At 37.5% G+C, this 20539-nt stretch overlaps 1 protein-coding gene across 2 annotated transcripts in view; it reads right to left on the reverse strand.

The window, feature by feature from the left end:
* The window catches only part of TBC1D13 (TBC1 domain family member 13), a 1245864-nt gene that overhangs the window by 707060 nt on the left and 518265 nt on the right, over positions 1 to 20539 (reverse strand). For both annotated transcript variants that reach the window (XM_044058416.1, XM_044058417.1), the window contains exon 9: positions 12110 to 12273. In XM_044058416.1, the coding sequence (XP_043914351.1) occupies positions 12110 to 12273 (164 nt within the window). The remainder of the gene's footprint in view (positions 1 to 12109; positions 12274 to 20539) is intronic.

The raw sequence follows: 20539 nt of genomic DNA on the forward strand, positions 1-20539 counted from the left end.
AACCTTAGCTCCTAAAATAATTCACCACCCCGAAAATACCCCAGCCCTCAGACATGATTCAACCATACTCCGCTTCGAGATCCCTTTGCTCTAATAATAAGCTCCTCCACGTCACTAAAGCTAAAAACTCAGCAGGTGAATCCCTTTTCTCCAACTACATTTCTATGCTCTGGAACCACCTACCAAACTCTTTAGTGATCAATTCCTCAACAATATACTTTAAAAAGCTCCTAAAAATACATCTGGCAAAATCCTGGCTCTGTTCCTGTACCTCCCCAGGATAGTCCACTCTCCTGTCTCACTCTACTCTAAACCTCACCTTCTAACCCTCCTTGCTCATCTATATATTACCTCTTCGACATCCATTTAAGTAACTACTAATAACTCATTGTAAATAGCTATAAAAACTACCAACAATGCCATACATGATGTTTCTTAGTCCAGATTTCTTGATTGCTTAATTATCAGTACCATGTAAGAACTTACAAATTTCACTCAATGTAGTTTAAATACAATCAATGTAGTTTAAATACAATCATGTTTAATTTACAACTGTTTAGTTATAATTTTGTCCTCTACTGTATTCTTTATTACATGGAGCTTTTCTCCCCTGGCCTCCACTGAAAAAGGACACCTGTCCAGCTGGACTTTCCCGGTAAAGAAATGTAAAATACTAAAATAATAATTTATATAAACTTTCATAACATTTCTGAAATATTTCTAATACTTCTACAGGGTCTCTTGTTAACTTCTTTGTTATAGGCTCCCCAAGCTTGGTGACAGCCCTTTCTCCTTTCTGTTGCCTGAGTTGTTGTGCTAAAAATTTTTGTCCTCTAGAATTATTATAAAAAACAGTTGCTTAACAACAATCTTTCTAAACTCGTACATATTGTCTAAATTATCCCTTATTTTCTGTTTAACATTCTGCAGTTGCTCCTTTTCTTGTTCTGAGTGATTCCCCCTATTTTGCAATGCTTTAACATTTGTCAAGCCCTCTAAATAATTATTGTTACTGTTTAACCATATCTCCCTTTCTTTCATTTCCAGTTTCCTAGTTTTAAACTCCACTTTAACTTCACCCCACTCCCTAGCTATGTTTTCAGAAGAAAACTCTGTCTTCTCTAGTAGCTCCTGAATTAATTCCAAAACCCATTCCTTGAACTCCTCTCTTTTCAACCGATAGGTGGGAAAGTGCCAGTGTCTCATTTTTATTTCATTACCTTGTGTTTTTATTTTAGTTATTATTGGTGTATGATCTGAAACAGTTATAAGGTACATCATTTTCTTATATAGTTATTATTACCACCTTTTATGTATAACTGCTTTTTTGTTAAATGTCTATTTCCAACCTTTATGTTACATGTATATACCATTTGGCAGGTTGGTGTTTTATACAGTTGTCTCTTGTCATATTCACTTGTGCCTATGCTACATCTTACATAACTTTTTGTTTTTTTTTGAAAGCCCTCAAACAGAACAAACAACCCTCCCCCGAAAAAATCCTCCTAAAATCTGTTAACTTAATAATAACACACAAAACCATATACATCTTCAAATAGAACATAAGTTCTAAGTTGATAGCTACACAGACAGGCTAAAGTTAACTAAAAAGAAAGGTTAGTCATGCTAAGGTGCATGGTACAGCCTGTGCTACTAGTAAATGCTATCTGATTTTGCATGTCTTTACAGCTTTCCCAGTTGAGAAAACACTTGAATGCTTTCAATAAGCACTTTCTCCAAGCCATTTCTCTATCAAATTGTCTTCTAGTGACACGTAAACCAGACACAAACTGCTAAGGGTACCTTGTTTATAAGAAAAAAAGCCTTACAATATTCAATATTGTTTTTCATTTACATGCTTTGTAATAAACTTGTTACTGGATAACGCCTAAGGTTTTAACCCAGTCACAAGTATGGGAAAAAGCACACTGATTTTTCTTTTGTCACACTCTCTTAACCAGACCCTTCCTCTCTCCCCCCATCTCCTCCTCGTCTCCTTTTTCTTTCTTTTTTTTTTTTCATTGCAGTGCCTACACTTCTTAAAACTGAACAAAGGAAAAGAGAGAAGGATAAATAAGAAAAAACAAAAGCACCTGTTTATGTTTATATTAATATCCCCATGTATTTTAAACTGAGAAAACTTTACTTCAGGTCTAATTGGTTTTGCATTATCTTTAAAGCTGTCACACTTGGGAAAACCTGATTGTTTTCAGAGAACATTATGTCCTAGCCAATTTCTCTCTCTTTTTGCTTTCCCTCAGCCAATCCCCTTCCACCAGACTGTCTCCATTTTCTCTTTATCAGACTGTCTCCATAGAGACATGAAGACCAGCTGCAGAAATGCTACTTAGTATACTTACATGCAACGGCTAGAAAAAAGCCTCATATTAGTCAATATTCTTTTTCATTTACGTGCTCTCTCTCTCTCTTAAAACAAAGGTCCTTAAAGGAGTACAACAGGTTTCTCTAATGTATTCCCCAACTTCACAGCCCTTTTCCTCTCTATTTACATTGTCCTCTGTAAAGCAACAACAATAAAGCATTTACAAATTTTATAATTCCCCTTACTTCTGTAACAGAAGCCTACTTTCTCATACTGTGATGGTTTCAATTACAAAATGATTCTCTCACGTTTGTATAAAGCTTGCTGGAGTCGCCCAATTACTGACATCATCAAGGCCAGGCAGTGCAGGTACTTTTTTTTTTTTTAATCAGTTTCCTCCCACAAAGTGACATCACCACAGCCGTCATCTGATTCTAACTATAATAATAAGACCCACCCATTCTGTGATGTCATGGCTCCCTTGTCCTTCCCCCAGCCTGAATGCTGTTCATTTTATTCAGTAGTAGTGTAGTAACACCGATGTTTGGAAACACAGAAATTTGGTATGCATACTTGTACATTCTGCACGGCAAATGATGCTTAGGTGGTGTATCGCTTGCATACTTCTCTGTTGTATTTGCACCAGATACTGCTAGTGTGCAGTGCAGGAATAGAAAGATTAAAACATTACCCTGGTATCAGAGGTGGCAGTGCAACATATTCATAGTGGCTTAACATGAGAGTAGCTCTAAGCAAGCACCATGTGAAACCTGAACAAGCACCTAGAATTATTCAGTGCAGCTTCCACACCTTAAGTCTGAAAATGAATTCACATACTCACATGAACAGGAGTAGCTGCATATTGATGGCTAAAGGTGTATGGGCATGTCAGGTAGTTACTACACTGCAAAACTGGTATGTAATGGTGGAGATATTTGGAAGGCATGAGCAAACACACCAGTATATTAAAGCCATAGCACCAATTAAACTGGAGGCTGGCAAACAGATTTAGTAAGGGATTTTGTCCATGCACAAATATTTCAACAGTGATTCTTTGCAGTGGCATCCATTATCTGATTCAAGGTAAGTTAATCTTGATGTCCTTTATTTAAAAAAAAAATCAATAAAAATTTACTTTGTTATAAGTGACTTCTGGACACAAGAAAAAGGAAGGGGAAATATAGCAATGTGGTCTGTATGTACAAAGACAAATCCAGGGACACTGCAAAAGGTTTTTTTTTTGCAAACCAACCAGTGGAGTACAAACATATGAAGGCAAACACTGCATACCAACACACTTTGCACATGTAAATCTCAATTTTAACAAGGTGGAAGCATGAAGTGATACCTTAGCACTTAAATTAATAAAGATCTAAACTGGTTAATAGTATAAATGTTTTATTCTTTAGCTCCTTGGTGCAAGACCTTACTGGATGTGATTGCAGTCAAGTAAGGCCATGGCTATAGTGCAGCAAAAAATGTCCCCTCTAACAAAGGAAATGCTAGAGCAAAGATTAAATTACATGAGTCAAGCACCCTGCTGAGATCTGCCAATCAATGGAATTACCAGGTCAAATTACCCTCAGGACTTTGACAGCTAGGGAAGCTAAGTGTTATGGGGGAGGGGAGAAGTTAATGGACTGGAATTCATTGTCTCACAAATTAGTGCCATTTAAACTAAATTAGAAAAAAAAGGCAGCAGTAAACAGTACTTTGAGTGTGTTCTGTGGCATTTGCACTGTTTCTGTTTTAAGTAGTCATCCAGCAGCAGGGAATGTTACTTACACTGTTCTATTTTACTCAATACTTTGTATGCATGCAACATCTATGAAATGACAGGAACTTTAGGCAAATGGAGGCCTGCATGATGTAACATTTTTGAGCCAAACAATGATTTCTGGGATACTGGATGGCAACCTGATTTATCCAAACCACGTCAATATGCCAGCTTCCAGGTGGTCTGAGTCTGGAATTACATATAAAAATATTCAAAATACTGTAAATAATCCCAGAGTGCTGTTAAAGTGTAGGAAACATCATGCCATGATGTTTTAAACATGTTTTTTGAGTCTGTGGGTGCGGTACTCCTTTAATCAATCATTTCCCCATGCAAGAATGAAAAAGGCACATTCATTTGAACTTTGTCATGCCTTTTTAACCAGGCTCCCTTTTTTTGATCATCGCATTGCCTATACTTCTCAAAATGGTACAAGAAGAAAAAGAGAAGAGGGAAGAAAAGGAAAAACAACTCCCATTTACAATCCCCAATACACTTAAAAATAGCATGCAAAGAAAACCATGCACCACAAATACACTACTATTAAGAAAAGAGAGTTCTCTTTACTTACAGTTAGCATTCCACCCTCTGTTCCCCTCCCCAAAGCATGTTTCTGAACATTAAATACATGAAATAGGGCACATACTTTACAGTCCCCCACACATCAAACAAATTTTGAAAACGTCCAATATTTCCAGATTTTCTTGTTCTCTCATATGTAACAAATACAATTATTGCACTTTAATCCCACATTAAGATACTGATTTTTGTGACTGTTCATCTCCATCACCCAAATCATGTGTCTGCTTCATTTCCAACGTACTCTCGATTCTTCTAGCCAGCTCTTGTACTCCCTTCCTTCTCTCCAACATTTTCCGTTAAAATACTGGAAAAGGTTTAACAGGTACAGCCTCTCTATGGTCTTTATTACAAGAAGAACAAGAAGCAGAATCTCTTTCTGTTTCACAGCTCAATTTTTGTTGGACAAACTTTTGTATTTCCTCCTTAGCATGCATTTCATCAAAAAATTATTTTGTCCCTCCAGGGAAGAATACCTTGAAGACAGCTAGATATAGCAGTTTGAATCTCACTCCTGCGTTTCAACATTTTCTGAATAGTGGAATGAATTTTCTTCTCTTTTGCCTGGTGTTCAATGAGTAATCATTCTGCACAAACACTCTGCTATCTCCCACTTTTAGTATTTTGTCCTTCTTCCACAGTTTTGTTAGAATCAACTCCGTATGCTGGTAGGATTGCATCCTTACTATTATAGGTCTAGGTTGCTTTCTTATGGCTAGGTTTGGAGCATACAAACGATGTCCCCATTCAAGTAACCATTCCTGCTGTGCAATACCAGTCTAGTTACTTATTTTGCTTTCATAAAATTAATACAGTCTGCTCCTTTCAGCTTCTCAGGTACAGGTGAAAATCACAGGTTTCCCCTACGTGCTCCATCCTCTAATTCTATTTTTTTAAACATCTCTTCCTGCGGAGTCTCATATTCAGCCAGCCTTTTTTCATTTCAACCTCTGATTTTTGCAGCTTTATCATCCCATCTGAATATCTGTTTAAAGCTTCTTCCATTTGTTCCAGCCTTTTGTTGTTTGTGTTGATATACTCTACCAGTGTTTTGTTTATTTGAACCAGATCTGTATGCAGTTGTCTTCTTCCTGAAGGTTACTGGAAGTCATGTCTGAAGGTTGCATTACTTTTTGCTGAACAGCTGCAAAACACTCCCCTGGCAGTGTTTCTGCCTCATTTTTTGTAGCCGATTTTTTCCAGGCCTTCTGTGTTTCTTTATTCCTGGCATCCAGGCAGTGTACTTACTAGCCAGTTACTGAAATTTACCCATAAACACAAGTCTACTGACCTTCTCTGCTGAGTTTCTGTTTTCACACTGCAAGAGCTAGAAACAAGCTGTTACTCAGTGTTCAGCCATCTTGGAAGTCCAAAGAAATGATTCTTTTGAGTTAGGATATAGGTCTTAGTTGCCTAGACATTTTACTACGTTTAATGGTATTGGTTGCCATAAAAGCAGTTCCAGGGAAACAGGAGTTAAAACCTAACCGATTACAACTGAGGTGCTAAAACACTGTAAATGAGACAAAAAAATTGGATGTGGTATCTTTAACAAAGGGAATGAGCAGACAACAGTGAAATAAATACAATTTGTTGGAACAATACATGTGGAATCCTGTTCAGAGGAGAAGGAGTGAGAGTTAAGGGAAGGTAGGAATTGAGCAAATTATGTAAACGTAAATAATGTTGGAGTGAATGAAAATTGTTAAACTAACACACATGTGTGCTGCATAAAAATAATTGAAATGTCACCATGGTTTGTTTTCTTTTCTGTTAATGCATCTCCACCTGACACTTTAAAATGTCATGGTTTAACAAAGATGTTTTTAAAAGATTAACAGTTAAAATGAGCATGCCAAGTACATATAATTGTATAAATCAATGAGTCAAAAATAAACACATAATACTGCATCCCTCACTAAGTCTATGAAAAAGCACTAATGCTACATTACTTCTTAGTAAGTTATCTCATTTTCATTGTCTTAAACGTAAATTGAGTTTTAACAAATACTTGTTATTTAAACACTTCCTACACAGTCAAAAGGCTTTTTAGATAATAAGCGAGCAGTGTTAGTCTCTTCTAATACATTACATTTTCACTTTCTAAAGCACCCTAAATGCCATAAATGAAAAAAAAAAAGAGATTTGTACATTTCTCTTAAAAAGGACTATTGTACATTTCACTAAAAAGCATCACTAAAATTTGCATTATTTATACTTCTTATGTGTTCCAAGACTTGAACACCCAAAAGACTTTTAGTCTGTTAGTGTAGAAGGCTTCACAGCAGTAGATAAGAACATGTGTCATCTACAAAGTACTGCAATCATTACAAGAAGTTAACTATTTTTTAACCAGTAACAACTTCTTCTTCTTTCGGCTTTTTCCCGGTTAGGGGTCGCCACAGCGGATCACCTGCCCGCTCATGACTGGCAGTGGAGTTTTACGGTGTCAAGTTGCCAGCCCGGCACCCAAACTTCCACAGAAGGCACACACATGCAAGCACTCACGCCTAGGGCCAATTTAGAGTGTCCAATTCACCTCCAGCATGTCTTTGGAATGTGGGAGGAAACCGGAGCACCCGGAGGAAACCCATGTGACCACAGGGAGGACATGCAATCTCCACACAGAAGGCACCCCAGCCGTGGATCGAACCGGAGAACCTCTTGCTGTGAGGCAGTGTGCAGTAACTGGGTGTGTAAAACAATCAAGTCTCTTACTAAGATATACCGACATGCTTCACTATGAAAACAGTTGTTGATATTCGACAACAGCCTAGGTACATAGGTGTGTAAAATAATCATTTACTCTGCCATACTGTAAGCCTTACCAGTAAAGCACTTGCTAATACACACCAGCAAGGCTAGGTTCCAATTTACTATGTTATGGAGGTAAACTGGTATAGGTGCAATCAAAAAGATGAGCACTTGGGGGTGACAGACCTTCAGGCACAGTGCCTACTTTCAGGGTTTCTTTCAGAGACTTAGGGATTTGTTTTGGATGGCAGTCATGCAATCAGTTGATGACCTACATCAAGGATAATTTTCAGACAAGAATAATCAACTGAAAGGAATGCTGACAAAACAAGGCTGCTCCTTCTATAAAGTGCTGCTACCATGGAGTTTTCTAGAGGGCTTTTTACCCCAGTGGTACTATGACTATCAGCTTCTCAATCATAACCCCACTTTGTTCCATTCATCCAAGTGTGCAGCTTATTCCCCAGACTATGGATCATTGAGATGAAGGGAATTATCAGGAATGGACTTAAGTATCCTTGGATGAAGGACCTACAGAGGGCATCACCAATGACATGTTATTTTTAGAATTTCACTAGGTTTAGCTTAAGGTCTAACCCCAACCTCTTGCTGGCCAGGTGTGCATGACACTGAAGCAGAAACATACAATAGTGGCTCAAGGCACATTGACACTTCCATGCATGCTCCAAAGCCAGTAACAGTGAAGCACATTGGGTGGTGCACTCAAATGCATACCATCATCCCATTTCATCAGTCTGAATTGCATCTCTGCCTCCAGTACAATAAGTTACTGCAACAGCCATTTGGTTCATAGCCCACCTCCTGTTGCTAGATTCTCTAGCACCCAGGTTGCTGACAGATTTAGTATTAACTACATCACAATTTGGGTTTTATTATTCTATAACATGAAGCTGACACCTTATAGACTTTTTTTACATTTTAAACAGAGGAGTTGAGGGCTCCTCCTATATAGTGTGGATGACTTTGCCCCAACATAAAACAGTGTAAACTTGTAATGCCAGACTTTCACCACAGTTCCATTCAGTCAGCCACTTCTGACCAGTCTAATGTATTCATAATTGAACAGTGAAAGTATTTCCCACTAACAGTTCACAGTCTAACACAATGGCTCTTTTGTTCCAACTGCTTCTTTCTTCCTCACTGAACACAACGGGATAGGCCCTTATGAGCTTCAATTATTGTATCTTATATAGTGAGTGCTAAGAAAATCACAATAAAAAAATGGAAGAAACCACAACCCCCTCCACACACTTACGGATGTGTATTTAACAGTGCAGCAGTACACACAGCTGGGGATTTTCCTGGCACTACTGAAACTCCTTCCCTTCCTTATCAACTGGCAATATTTTGTCAAGGCAAATATATAGAACAGGGAATTCCATCTGGATCTACTACAAAATCTTGCTACCTTTTGAGGACTCCTATATGTGGTCTCTGGTCATGTCTTGAACATTCTGTTATGTCAAAACCTATGCCACAAAACATGGTGTTAATTTCCCAATGTGTAGGGGTGGAGAGTTTCCAGAATGACCTGACTGTCAATTTGCTTTTTTTTTTCAGTCCCTGTCTCAAAGAAATATTTGAGGTCTAGACTCACAACAACTGAATGAGTCCTTTACTTAATGTGTTTCAATAATTTTCAGAAAAATTTGAATATTAAGCTTGTTGTGTGGAAAAGGTAAACGCTCCTAGTTTCCTCTATTTCTCAACCAGCAATATGAGTAGAGACATCTTCATCTGTTTAATAACAGTATATAATACTAATGTTCTTTGTGAGGCATCATTTGTGTCCAGTGCATGGAATGGTTTATATTATTGGGATGCTAAATTCTGACTGAAAATGAGAGTTGTAAGCAAAAACTCCTATGACAATCATACTGTTTTATGCATAAAACAATTTAAGAATGCCACCTCTGTTGGCATAGAGGAATAAAACCCTATGACCCAGGTGATCAGAGTTTGATTAGTGCCTTGGGTACTAGTTGCAGCTGGCATGTGGGAATGGAGGAATATAGTGGCTCAGCTAACTCACCTTTCTTCTAGGAGGGAGTGGGAAAACTGCATGCCTAGGGTGCAGGTTCCCATGAAAGAATCCCTAGAAGGCCAAATGAGAGCACTGGCTTCAAAGGGACAGAGTTCTCTTGAGGGATTGCACTACTTTTTGTTGACACCCTCTATTCCCGACATGCTTGACACTCACGACCAAGGAAAGAATTAGCAATAGGGCTCATGACTAGAATGAACAAATGGACCAACAAAGTGGCTGGAGGGTAAGCTCAATAGTCAAAGAGGAAGACAAGGGCAAAATAAAATAAAATATAGTAAAATGAAAGCAATTTTAAGTATAAATTTAAACATTTAACCATGCCATGAGTTTCCCCAACTAAAAATGTTAGCTAATATTTTTCACCTTTTTCATGTACAATGTTCCTCATCTGGAAAACTGAAGGGTGAAAGCCATGTATGTACAGATAAGGTTAGTGAAAAACTCAGACAATGACTATCAACTGCCATTAGGATATCTTTTTTTCCCCCAATGCCAGTTGTTTGGCGTTCACTGGGCACAATTTACCTGTGTGGTATCTCTCCCCACCTCGATCCCTCTGCTGATCATCTAAGCTCATTTCTCCTTGAAGCTTTAATGAGTGTATTTGTTCCCTAGTGTAAAAAACCCTGTTGTCCATTCATTCCTCAGTGTGGCAGCCAGTTGAACTGGAAACAGGAGCAGTCATCTGTGCAGTAGAATTTTTGTGTCTATTCTCTACCATCCCCATGTGTGTTCACAGCAGCTAAGGCGAAGTGCATGCTTGAGGTGCACATCAACACCTCTGCAAGTAATACAACCAAAGTCTTGCCACCTCTCACCTTACAGACAGCAAGCCAAGCACCACATAACCCTGGTCTACACCATCGGTTTTACCAAAGAACATGTCCCCAGGTGTGTGCTCCCCCCGTCTACCCTAGGACAGTGCAGCAGCCACCTCCTTTTCATTCTACAACTTCTCTACACCAGCTCCAACAGGTGCCCAAGGCCATTAAATGAACTTAGTTTGCCTGGGTTGTAGTCAGGGTTTTATCCCTGTAAGACAGCACAGCTGGAACACTTGTGTGGTACCGTGTTAAGCTTCTTTACAACAGAACACATCTTTCTATCTTTTGTTCACATCTTCAAGTATAATATTTTGATGCATACCCCAGACTTGTTTGTTTGTCTGTAAAACTGCTAAAGATATATTAGCTGTCTGCTGAAAATCAAAGTACTTTGTTCTGCTGAACCCACATCCATACTTGTAAGCCAAAAAATGGTTACCTGTATATAAAACGAACAATACTTCCAAAACTGCTGACACCTCATTAGTTCCTTAAGCCTGACTTCAATGACACTTGCAAGTCAGCAGATATGCTTGGTGACATACCCTTGCCTTAGTTTAGCTAATTAGAATTAATAACATAATAATTAAGGATACTTTGTGAAGGCTTTGCTCACACACCTCCATCTACCTGGCACTACTAACCCAATTCTAAATGAATCCAAGATCAGCATAAGTCAAGGAAACATAACCGCTGGCCTGCATAATAAAAAAAAAGTCAGTGATAATATTAAGACAGCTGCAGAAAAATTATGATGATGATGAATATGGGAGATTTACCCCTTCACACAATCTTAAGCTCAAGAAACAAGGAAGACAAACAGAAAATCAAAATGAACTCTTGATCAGATAAATACACAGATGGATGCTGGGTTAGTAGTGCACAGAGAGAGAGAGGGAGGGGGTTCTATTTCCCATGTTGACTAGAGTTCAGTCAGTGAAACCAGTATTACAGGGACAGTGGTTGATGTGGTCATGTGGCTTTAATTAACTCTCCTTCCCTTAGTGGTGGAGAGACAGGGCAGATTTTGGGTTTCTGCTTCGTTTACAGCTTCAGCTGTAGGCCAGGTGGTGTGTGTGTGTGTGTGTGTGTGTGTGGTGGTGGGGGGGGGTGTAGGTCAGGGAGGCAAATTGATTGATTTGCCAATAAATCATCTCAGCAGATAGCACATCTGTGGAAGCATAGGTGTGCAAACTGCACTGGCATCAATGAATGCTATGTGTGGCACAGGGAATTAGGTAAGGCGATGAAAATGTCCCTAGTGTCAGGATGAAGCCACACCAGAAAGGATATTGGGATTCAGCTGATGGCAGACAGTGTGTGTTTTGGGGCATACCTAATTATATAAAAGCAATTAATTATGAACAGAATGCATAAATAAAAAGCATACACTACAATACAACTTAAAAAGTCAGCACCCATTTCTGAAACAAAACAGAAAAAAAAAACAGCTATGGAAGTAATGAAAATGTGCAGGAACTGAGTTCTTGTGGTCACATCTGGCATTCAAACTGAAATTACATCAGCAACTTAGCAGCTTCCAAAGCTGCAACTTATATGCTCTTAACAGAAAATGAAATTTGTAAGATGATGCTTAAATACTTCAAGGCCTCTATGAAACACTACAATGTGAGTTAATATTTTTCAGATGGGGCTTTAATTTGGCTTTTTATGTTATACCTTGCCAGTATTATTTTACTTCTTAGTTACCATTTACAACATTTGGCTATCTGGCTAAATTAAACAGTTTTTCATATCTTCAATTAAATTACTCTCGCTCTTACCAGTTTAAGGTAGAGTTCCAGGTCATTCTCTTTGAGGGTTGAATAGACACTCTCCATTTTATAGGAAATGCCGCACTGAGAGTCATCCAGACTCTTAATAAAGTTATCTTTTATCTCTGACATTAAGTTTGTAAAGCAGAAGAAAGTGTCAGCCTCTGCATGCTCTGAACAAAGAAAGAAAAACATGAAAAATGTTAAATTTCTTTTGGCAGTCAGCACCTTGCTAGTGATCAAAATATTTTTTTTTTCACACCAATTGCTGCACAGCTAAATCTCTGGACCAAAAACAGTTTTAGTTAATCACATGATTAGGAATGACACACCCTTCTCTGGATCTGAAGGCTCACACTAAAAGCAAGACCTTCCCTTCTCTGATTAACACTACAACTCCAGCACATGGCAAAGGAAGATGAAATTCTTAAGGTATCAGGCTACTGTGGTCTATATCAAACTTTGAGGTATAGCTGTCTGAGGTACTTGCTGTAAATGCAGACATTCTGGATCAAGAATCCTGCAGCAGCTGCTGGTCCATGTCTTCTTTGTTCTCAGAACTGTTCCCTAAGACCATTATCTTTAGCAAGCATTCATGAGTCTTAAGTGTAAGTTCCTGGGATTTGTCAAGTATCGGAAACCAGTATTCACTTGTTTAGGTAAAAGAAAAAGTCAACTTGTTTACGTATAAAAAGGCAACAACTAAAGATGCTTTGTAAAGGCCTTGGGAGCCGAAGAACAACTGAGAGGATTCAGAATTCAAAGTGATGGTTGTCTACTTTCAGTAGCATATTATAACGTCAAAGAAGCATGTTCAGTATTTCTTACTTTTGTTTACTGGGTATATCACTGATCCAAAAGGACCCACTTCTGGCTTAGACTGTAGTTCCACAATGAGTATCACCATATGATGTGGCACTATCTTTGTTAATACATACTGAATTCAAAACAGAAATGAAGTTAGTATCACTGTGGTGATAGCTGCAAAATGCAAAAAGCTTCAAAGTACTTTACATGAAAGGCAAGTAGGAGGTACATTTTCTTTATGCTGATGCACTGAGTTATATCGGTGGGAAGGGGGACTTCTTTCCTTACAGAGTGGTTAGACAGGGGAGGTATTAAAGAGGAAGAGGTATTGCTATGCTGAAGTGTTAAATGAATATACTGGAGGGAGGTAGAAAATTAGTAATAGCATTTTCCAGAAAAGGAGGAATCAGTAGTCATGGATCTTGGTGGTTATCATTCAAGTTTTTTAATGAAAAGTTGTATACTGGGACTATTGAGATTATTCCATTGCTTGTAAGAGTGACATTTAGTGGCAACAGCTAGGGGGAAAAAAATCAAAAAGCACAAAGTCAGGATATGCATTACTGCCTCTGTTGAAATTTGGTATGGATTCCCAGATTTTACATCCTATAACTAAGATGATGTAGTTGCTGCACTGTTTGTTTTAGTTGAGGAACTTGGGAAGGAGGAGTCATTTTTTGTATTTGTGATTTCAGACTACATACTCTTTCTTTAACTACAAATCTGCTAGTCAGGTAAGAGAAGGGATGAAATAGTTTGCATAACAGTAAGCTAGGGGGGAGACTGGCTCTGTTCAATAAGAAGCCAGTTAACTTTTATAAGAACTGAGTAGTGGTATTCTGATCTTGGAGCAAGGGTGATAAATTGGCAAATTTTGTTTGAGATTGTTTTCAGAGTGCTAAGATTATTTTTTGATGCAAACATTATGACTATAATCTAATAACCCCAAGAGATAAGATATGGGAGATTTCCCATGCCCAGAAGAATGCACTTTTCATTTTTGCACTAGTTTTATTACATACTGTTGGAAGTTCATATTCTGATCTTTCTATAAGACCAGATATCTAAAACAGGTAGTATTTTCAACTGGGTTATGTTGGTTACCTAGAACTACATATACATTTGGTAGGTTTCAAATAACGTAAATTCTGGTTTGTTAGGGTTAAGTATTAGTTAGTGTGGTTTGCAAACTGGCAGCAATTAATAAAGTATGCTGAAATAAATTGTAAAATAAACAAAATAGGTATGTGTAAAGTTGATTCTTAATAGTTTAATTTTTTTGTTAACAGGGTAGGTGGGCTGGTATAAAAGGACCTTCTTCAGCCACATTCTTGGCCAGAGACAAACTGGCAATATTTGAAACAATACAATATGCACAAGAAAGAGTAGAAATTGTAGACGTTATCACATAAACATGGTTTACCTTGAAAACGTGTAAATGTAACAAACATGGTAGTTAAATTCGAACAATTCTAAACTACTATAGAAAACAACTAACATTAAATGTGTAGAATGCTACCTGTAGTAAAGCAGTAAGAATAAAATGAGAAAGATGGAAGAGTGGAGCAAAGAAGACAGTGAAGTCTAGGGCATAGTGTCAGAATGAGTCTACGTAAGGAATGGGAGGGTAGGGATGTAGAGGCAGAAGAGTTATAAGGACAAGTGAGCGAGGAAGGATTAAAGGATGTAGGGATGAATGGCTCCCAAGAAGAAAGATAACAGTATTAGCTCAGTAAACTGTGACTTACTTGTTGCTTATAACTACAACTTCATCATATGAGAAGGAGAATGGGCATTTAATGGTTAGGCTGCAAGAAGAAGTGTGTTCAGGGCCTACGTCAGTATCGCTGTGATACTAAGAAAGACTGCTGTTTTACAGATGTTGTTTAAGTTTATTCTTGAATGTGCTGCAGTATGTGTCACTGTTTCATTTCTGGATGGACTGGATCTGTAGATGGCCATGTCGTCTGCTGAAAATTATAAGCATTGGCTTTTCAAAGGGCAACCTTCTGATATATTAGCAGAAAAATAAGAAATGAACTTTGGGAGTTTCTTTGAGTAGTGGTGTTGCCTGTTTTTACTATGGTTGTATGACCTGTTAGAAAATGGTTCCTGACTAAACAGTAGTGGAAGCTTTCGTGCTTATTGTTATGGGAGGCTCCTCCACTATCGGGCATGCAAGGTCCTCAGTCTCTTTGACCTGCAGATTACATGCTTTAAATTAGAAGGGAGTGGCACTGAAGGCAATGAAGAAGATGCTTCTTATTATGAGCTTTGGATACATCAACATCATAGAAGCCTCTCTAGGTAATAATTTGGGAGCCACCTTTACAGACATATTTACATCAGAAACAAGCTCCTTCCTCAACCAGAATTCAAGGGCTTGGAGTCGTCCTTCTGTGTAACTTCAGCTCTTTCTGAATACTTTTCTTCATTTTTTCATTTACTTTCTATTCAGAAAAATTACTAATTTTTGGATTTTTTTCTCTCCAGAAATTCTAAACATTTCTCAGTTAAACTGGAGTTCTCAGTCTTAGAGCATTTAAGTTGTGTAGAATATTTGACCCTAAATGTATTTCCACATTCCTTACTAGTATAGTCAAAGCTTACACAAAACAAGCATTAAATGTGGAACCTTTACATCCTATCAGCCTTCCATAATTACAAAGCGCACCTGTTTATATTTGTGTATGCCTTCTCTGGTGTTGTTTGAAGAATTCATTTACAAATAAAAAAAGAAAAAAAAAAGAAAATCTGCTAGCCACTGCATAGAAAATTTTTTTCTGGTACAAATTGGAGCCAAGAGTACTCTGTACGCAGCAGCAAGAAGAAAGTACAGTTGTGTACACTTACCATAAATGTAGACGTTCGAGTGTATTCACTGTTGCAGTCATCACATTTGGGTTACCTGCTTGCAGTAGCCCTCAGTTGGCCTGATTAACAAAGTCTTGGGTCCTGCGTTGGTTGACGTCACGGAAGAAGAGACAGCAACTGATGCAGGACCCAAGACTTTGTTAATCAGGCCGAATGAGGGCTACTGCAAGCAGATAACCCAAATGTGATGACTGCAACAGTGAAACATGAAGGACATCTGAAGAGAAAGTGAAATTATTCAAGATATGCAAGGGAATTATGCAAAGACTCTTGTCCAGCACCTAAGCAAGTGTGAAGTCTAGACAGGTTCTTAGCAAGGAATAAGCTACTACCTGGAAAATGTGATTAAACTAAAATGTTATAACTTATTGTTGCAAAGAGACTTCTTGAAGAAGAGAGTCTAGGCCATTCCAAAAATCATCCCCAAATTGTGATGAATCTAGGACTTTCAAGATGGCTGCACAATGACCAAAAGCTTAACTTTAACTCTCACAGTGTGAAAACGGAAACTGAGAAACTGAGCCAGAGACATTGTCAATCTGTGTAAAATTCAGTTACTGGCTAGTAAGTACGTTGCCTGGATGCCTGCAAAGAAGAAATTAACAGGGTCTGAAAGAAAATCAACTAGAAAAGGTGAAGAGAAAACACTATCTGGGAAGAATCCTGCTGCTGTTCAGCATAAAGTAGTTCAAGCTCCAGCTTTGGTGCAAGACATGACTTACAGTAATCTAGAGGAAAAAATAAGGCAAATGTGCTTAGAGCTGATTAGAATAAACAAAACACTGAAGGAGTATATCGACTCAAATACCAAAAGGCTGGACAAAATGGGAAAAACTTTAATCAGATATTCAGATAAGCTGATAAAATATCAAAAATCAGTGGTCGAAATTAAGAAAAGGCTGGCTGAGTATGAGACTGCTCATGAAAAGATGGTATAATTAGAGGACAAAGCATGTATGGGAAAAATCTGAGATGATCTGCTGTACCAGAGAAACTAGAAGGAACAGACTACATTAATTTTATGAAGCACAAATAAGCAAATGGACTGGTATTCCACAGCAGGAACTATTAATTGAAAGTGCACACCATGCATCTGCTTCAAATATGGCCATGAGAAAGCAGCCTAGACCTTTATTACTAAAGATGCAAACCCATCAGCAGAAAGAGTTGATTCTGACAAAACTGTGGAAAATGGGCAGTGTTAAAAAGCTGAAGACAGTAGAGTGTTTGTGGAAAAATAATTATTCACCAGGCAGAAGAGAAACAAATTTATTCCAGTATTCAGGGAATGTCAAGAGGCAGGTGTAAGATTCAAACTGCTATACCTAGCTGTCTTCAGAATATTTTTCCTGGAGAATCAAAGTCATTTTGCGATGGAGAACAGGCTAGAGAAAATACAAATGCTTGTCAAACAAAATATGAGCCATCAAGCAGAATGGGTGTCTGCTTCTCATTCTTCTGATAATAAAGCACACAGAAAGACCTTGCCAGTGAAACCTCTTCCACTGCTCCAAAGGAAAATGCATAAAAAATACATAAAATTTATATTTTATGTACTGCTATATTGTGGAGTTTTTCTCCCCAGGCCTTCACTGAAAACAGGTTATTTTGGTCTAGTGAACTTTCCCGTTAAACAAATGCCAATAAATAAATAAACAAATAATAAATGCTTGAGAGACAGAGAAAAGCACATGAGTTGACCAAAAGAATCAGGTGTACTATGGAACTGAACTGGAATCTGGAGTCTGGAGATGGAGATGAATAGGAAGAAAACCAGCAACATGGAATTAGTGAATATAAGTGAGGCTGGAAAGCATCAACCACATTTATGAAATACAGCTGTATAAGAATAAGTGAAAAGAGTGGACATCAGTTGACTTTGTTAAACTTGTAAGGAAGTGAAAGGCATTTGTCTCACTTCATGTCATTAAAGTTTAAAAGAATTCTGAAGGAAGGGATGAAGGAAAAAGGTAACTAAGTAAAACAAATTATTTTCTTAACAATATTTCTATGAAATTTTTCACAATATACATTGCATATTTTATAGTAATGTATTTTAGTTGTTCTTGTATGTGATAAAATTATTAAAGTAAACAAACCCATTTTTTTCCTTCCTCTTTCTTTCTTCTTTTCTGGTATTATCAAATGTAGGCATTACGGTGCAAAAAAAGAAGAAAAGCTAGACAAAGCCATACTTAAATTAATAGGCTATAATCTTGGGTTGCTGAGGTTGGAGATAGGGTGTAAAAGTGCATAATCATAATACATGCAGAGCTTCTGCGCTTTCTTTTACTTTTGCATATGTGAATAACACATGTTAAGTGGAAACAGGTAAATATGAGAACAGTGAATATAAAGAAAAATTCTCCTTTAGCAATAAATGCTTCAGCTCGTCTTTCAGGATGCACCTGTGGAACACATCTTAATTTTTCTCTTACTTTTCCATGGAGGCAAGCTGATAATATGGCAATAAAAGACATAACACTGTTTTCCTCAAGGCTAAAAGTTAATGATTTCTGAAAGTATGCAAGCAGTTTTCACATCTGGGAAGAGGGAATAAAGATAAAAAAAGAACAAACACCAATTGGTGTGAGTAGAAGCACAGGTAATAATATGTGTCTTAGCATGGACAACCTCCATTTCAGGCTAACTACAGCCTGTGTTAGCAGCTGTCTATTTAGCACAAATGTTCCTATTAGGAGGGTTGTTTGATGGTTTTAATTAAAACAAAAAGTCGTGTAAAATGTGGCAAAGGTTCCAATGATGATAAGAAAAAAATGCATAAAGAGTTAACCTGCCAAACATTACTGGGTGCATGTGTCACAAAATCTGGAATTAGACATTTTTAAAAAGCTGTCATATATAACAGGAGAGAATAATGACTTATTACCATAATGGTGACTCTTTCCATATTATCTTGGAATGTGAAAGGTCTCACGGGTAGAGACAAAAAATGAAAATACATAAGTACATTAAAAATGCAGACTGCAACTAGCACTGCTACAAGAGACACATTTGAAAAAACTGAGCATGTGAATTTGATAAAGAAAGGATTTCATGATGGATATTCTAAAGGATATCAGGGACAAAGGAAAAGGGGAGCACTTATATTAATTGCTAGAGGATTTCCAGATCTGTAGGTGTAAGGGACTACTGGCAAGGGATGATGATTATATTGACATGTATTTACATTACAACTAAAACTGTTATTTTGGAGCTTAAAATATTTGGGAGAAAGAATCATGGGGGGAAGAATTTGATTTGCAACAATGAGGATGTATCTGGGGGGCACAGAAGGGAAAATATAACAAAACAGGGTAGATTTCTGAAGGATTTTATGAAAATATTTTGTATGACTGACATTAATTCAGTAGAAGAACTCTAAGGGGATTTACATATTATCCCCCAGGGTACAATAACTGGGCTTGGCAGAAATTATATTTCGCAGGAGCATGTTTATTTAATTGAGAACTTTGATACATATCCAATAACTATTTCAGATCATGCACAAATAATTGTGAACATAAAATTGCAAGGTAATGAAGTAGAGATGAGACACTGGCATACTCCGCCTACCTGTTAAAAAGGGAGACATTCAAGGAATGGGAAATGGAAATTATCTGGGAGTTATTAGGGAAAATAGAAAGTACTTCAGAAGTTATAGCTAAAGAGTGGGATAAAATGAAAGTTGAGTTTACAAATAGGGTAGAAATGAAAGAGAGATCTGGTTAAGAATAAATAAGAATTATTTAGAGGGGCTAACAAAAATTAAAATATTATAAAATAAGGGGAATCTAACAGAACAAGAGAAGGCACAAATGCAGAGTGCTAAAGAGAAAATAAAGGAGTACCTGCATAACATGAATGAGTTTAGAAAGACTGCTGCTAAGCAACTGTTCTTTGATAATAACTCCAGAGCACAAAATCTTCTGGCACAACAACATAGGCAACAGAAAGTAGAATGGGTTGTTGCCAAACATAGAAAGCCTAATAACAAGAAAAATAACCAGAGCTCCTGTAGAGGTATTAGAGATATTTCGGAAACATTATGAAAATTTGCATAAAGCAGAGGAATGTGGAAATAAGGAAACAAATGCAAAATATTTATCGAAGACTTAGCTATGCCAAGGTTAGAGATAGGTGATGCTCAACAACTAACAGTTAGGATAGGAGAAGATGAGATAAAAATGGTGAAGTATAACCAATCTACAGAAATGTCTTCAGGAATAGATGGTATTCTGGTGAAGTTTGGAAGCTAGGAGGGAAGAAAGTGATAAAGATCTGGAAGGTTCTGTTTAACAACATTTTAAAAGAAGAGGAGGAAACCGCATCTTGGAAAAAAGCTGTGGTGGCTATAACACCTAAAGATCTATCTGATCTAGCTTCATATATAGGCCCATTTCAATTCTAAACCCTGACTATACAGTGTTTTTGTCTATAATGGCTAAAAGAATGGCAAAAATGATGCCAGAATTGAAAGATATGGACCAATGTGGTTTTGCAGAGAGGAGGCAAACATTTGACAACATTAACAGAACAATGATGATACAAAAGGAAGCAGAATGTAAGAATATACCTCTGTTATTGGTGGGTCTTGATGCAGGGAAAGCATTCAACAGAGTAAGCTGGTATTTTATAAGTAGGGCAATGAAAGCATTTGCATTTTCTGATACAATAATAATTATATTAGAAAGATATGAGGGATCACAGGAAAAATCAAAGTGGGAGGTATCCTCTCTGATAAGTTTGTTTCTGAAC

Source organism: Protopterus annectens, chromosome 16.part0 (genome assembly GCF_019279795.1).
Source record: "Protopterus annectens isolate FY-2018-M chromosome 16.part0, PAN1.0, whole genome shotgun sequence".
Classification (NCBI taxonomy): Eukaryota; Metazoa; Chordata; order Ceratodontiformes; family Protopteridae; genus Protopterus; species Protopterus annectens.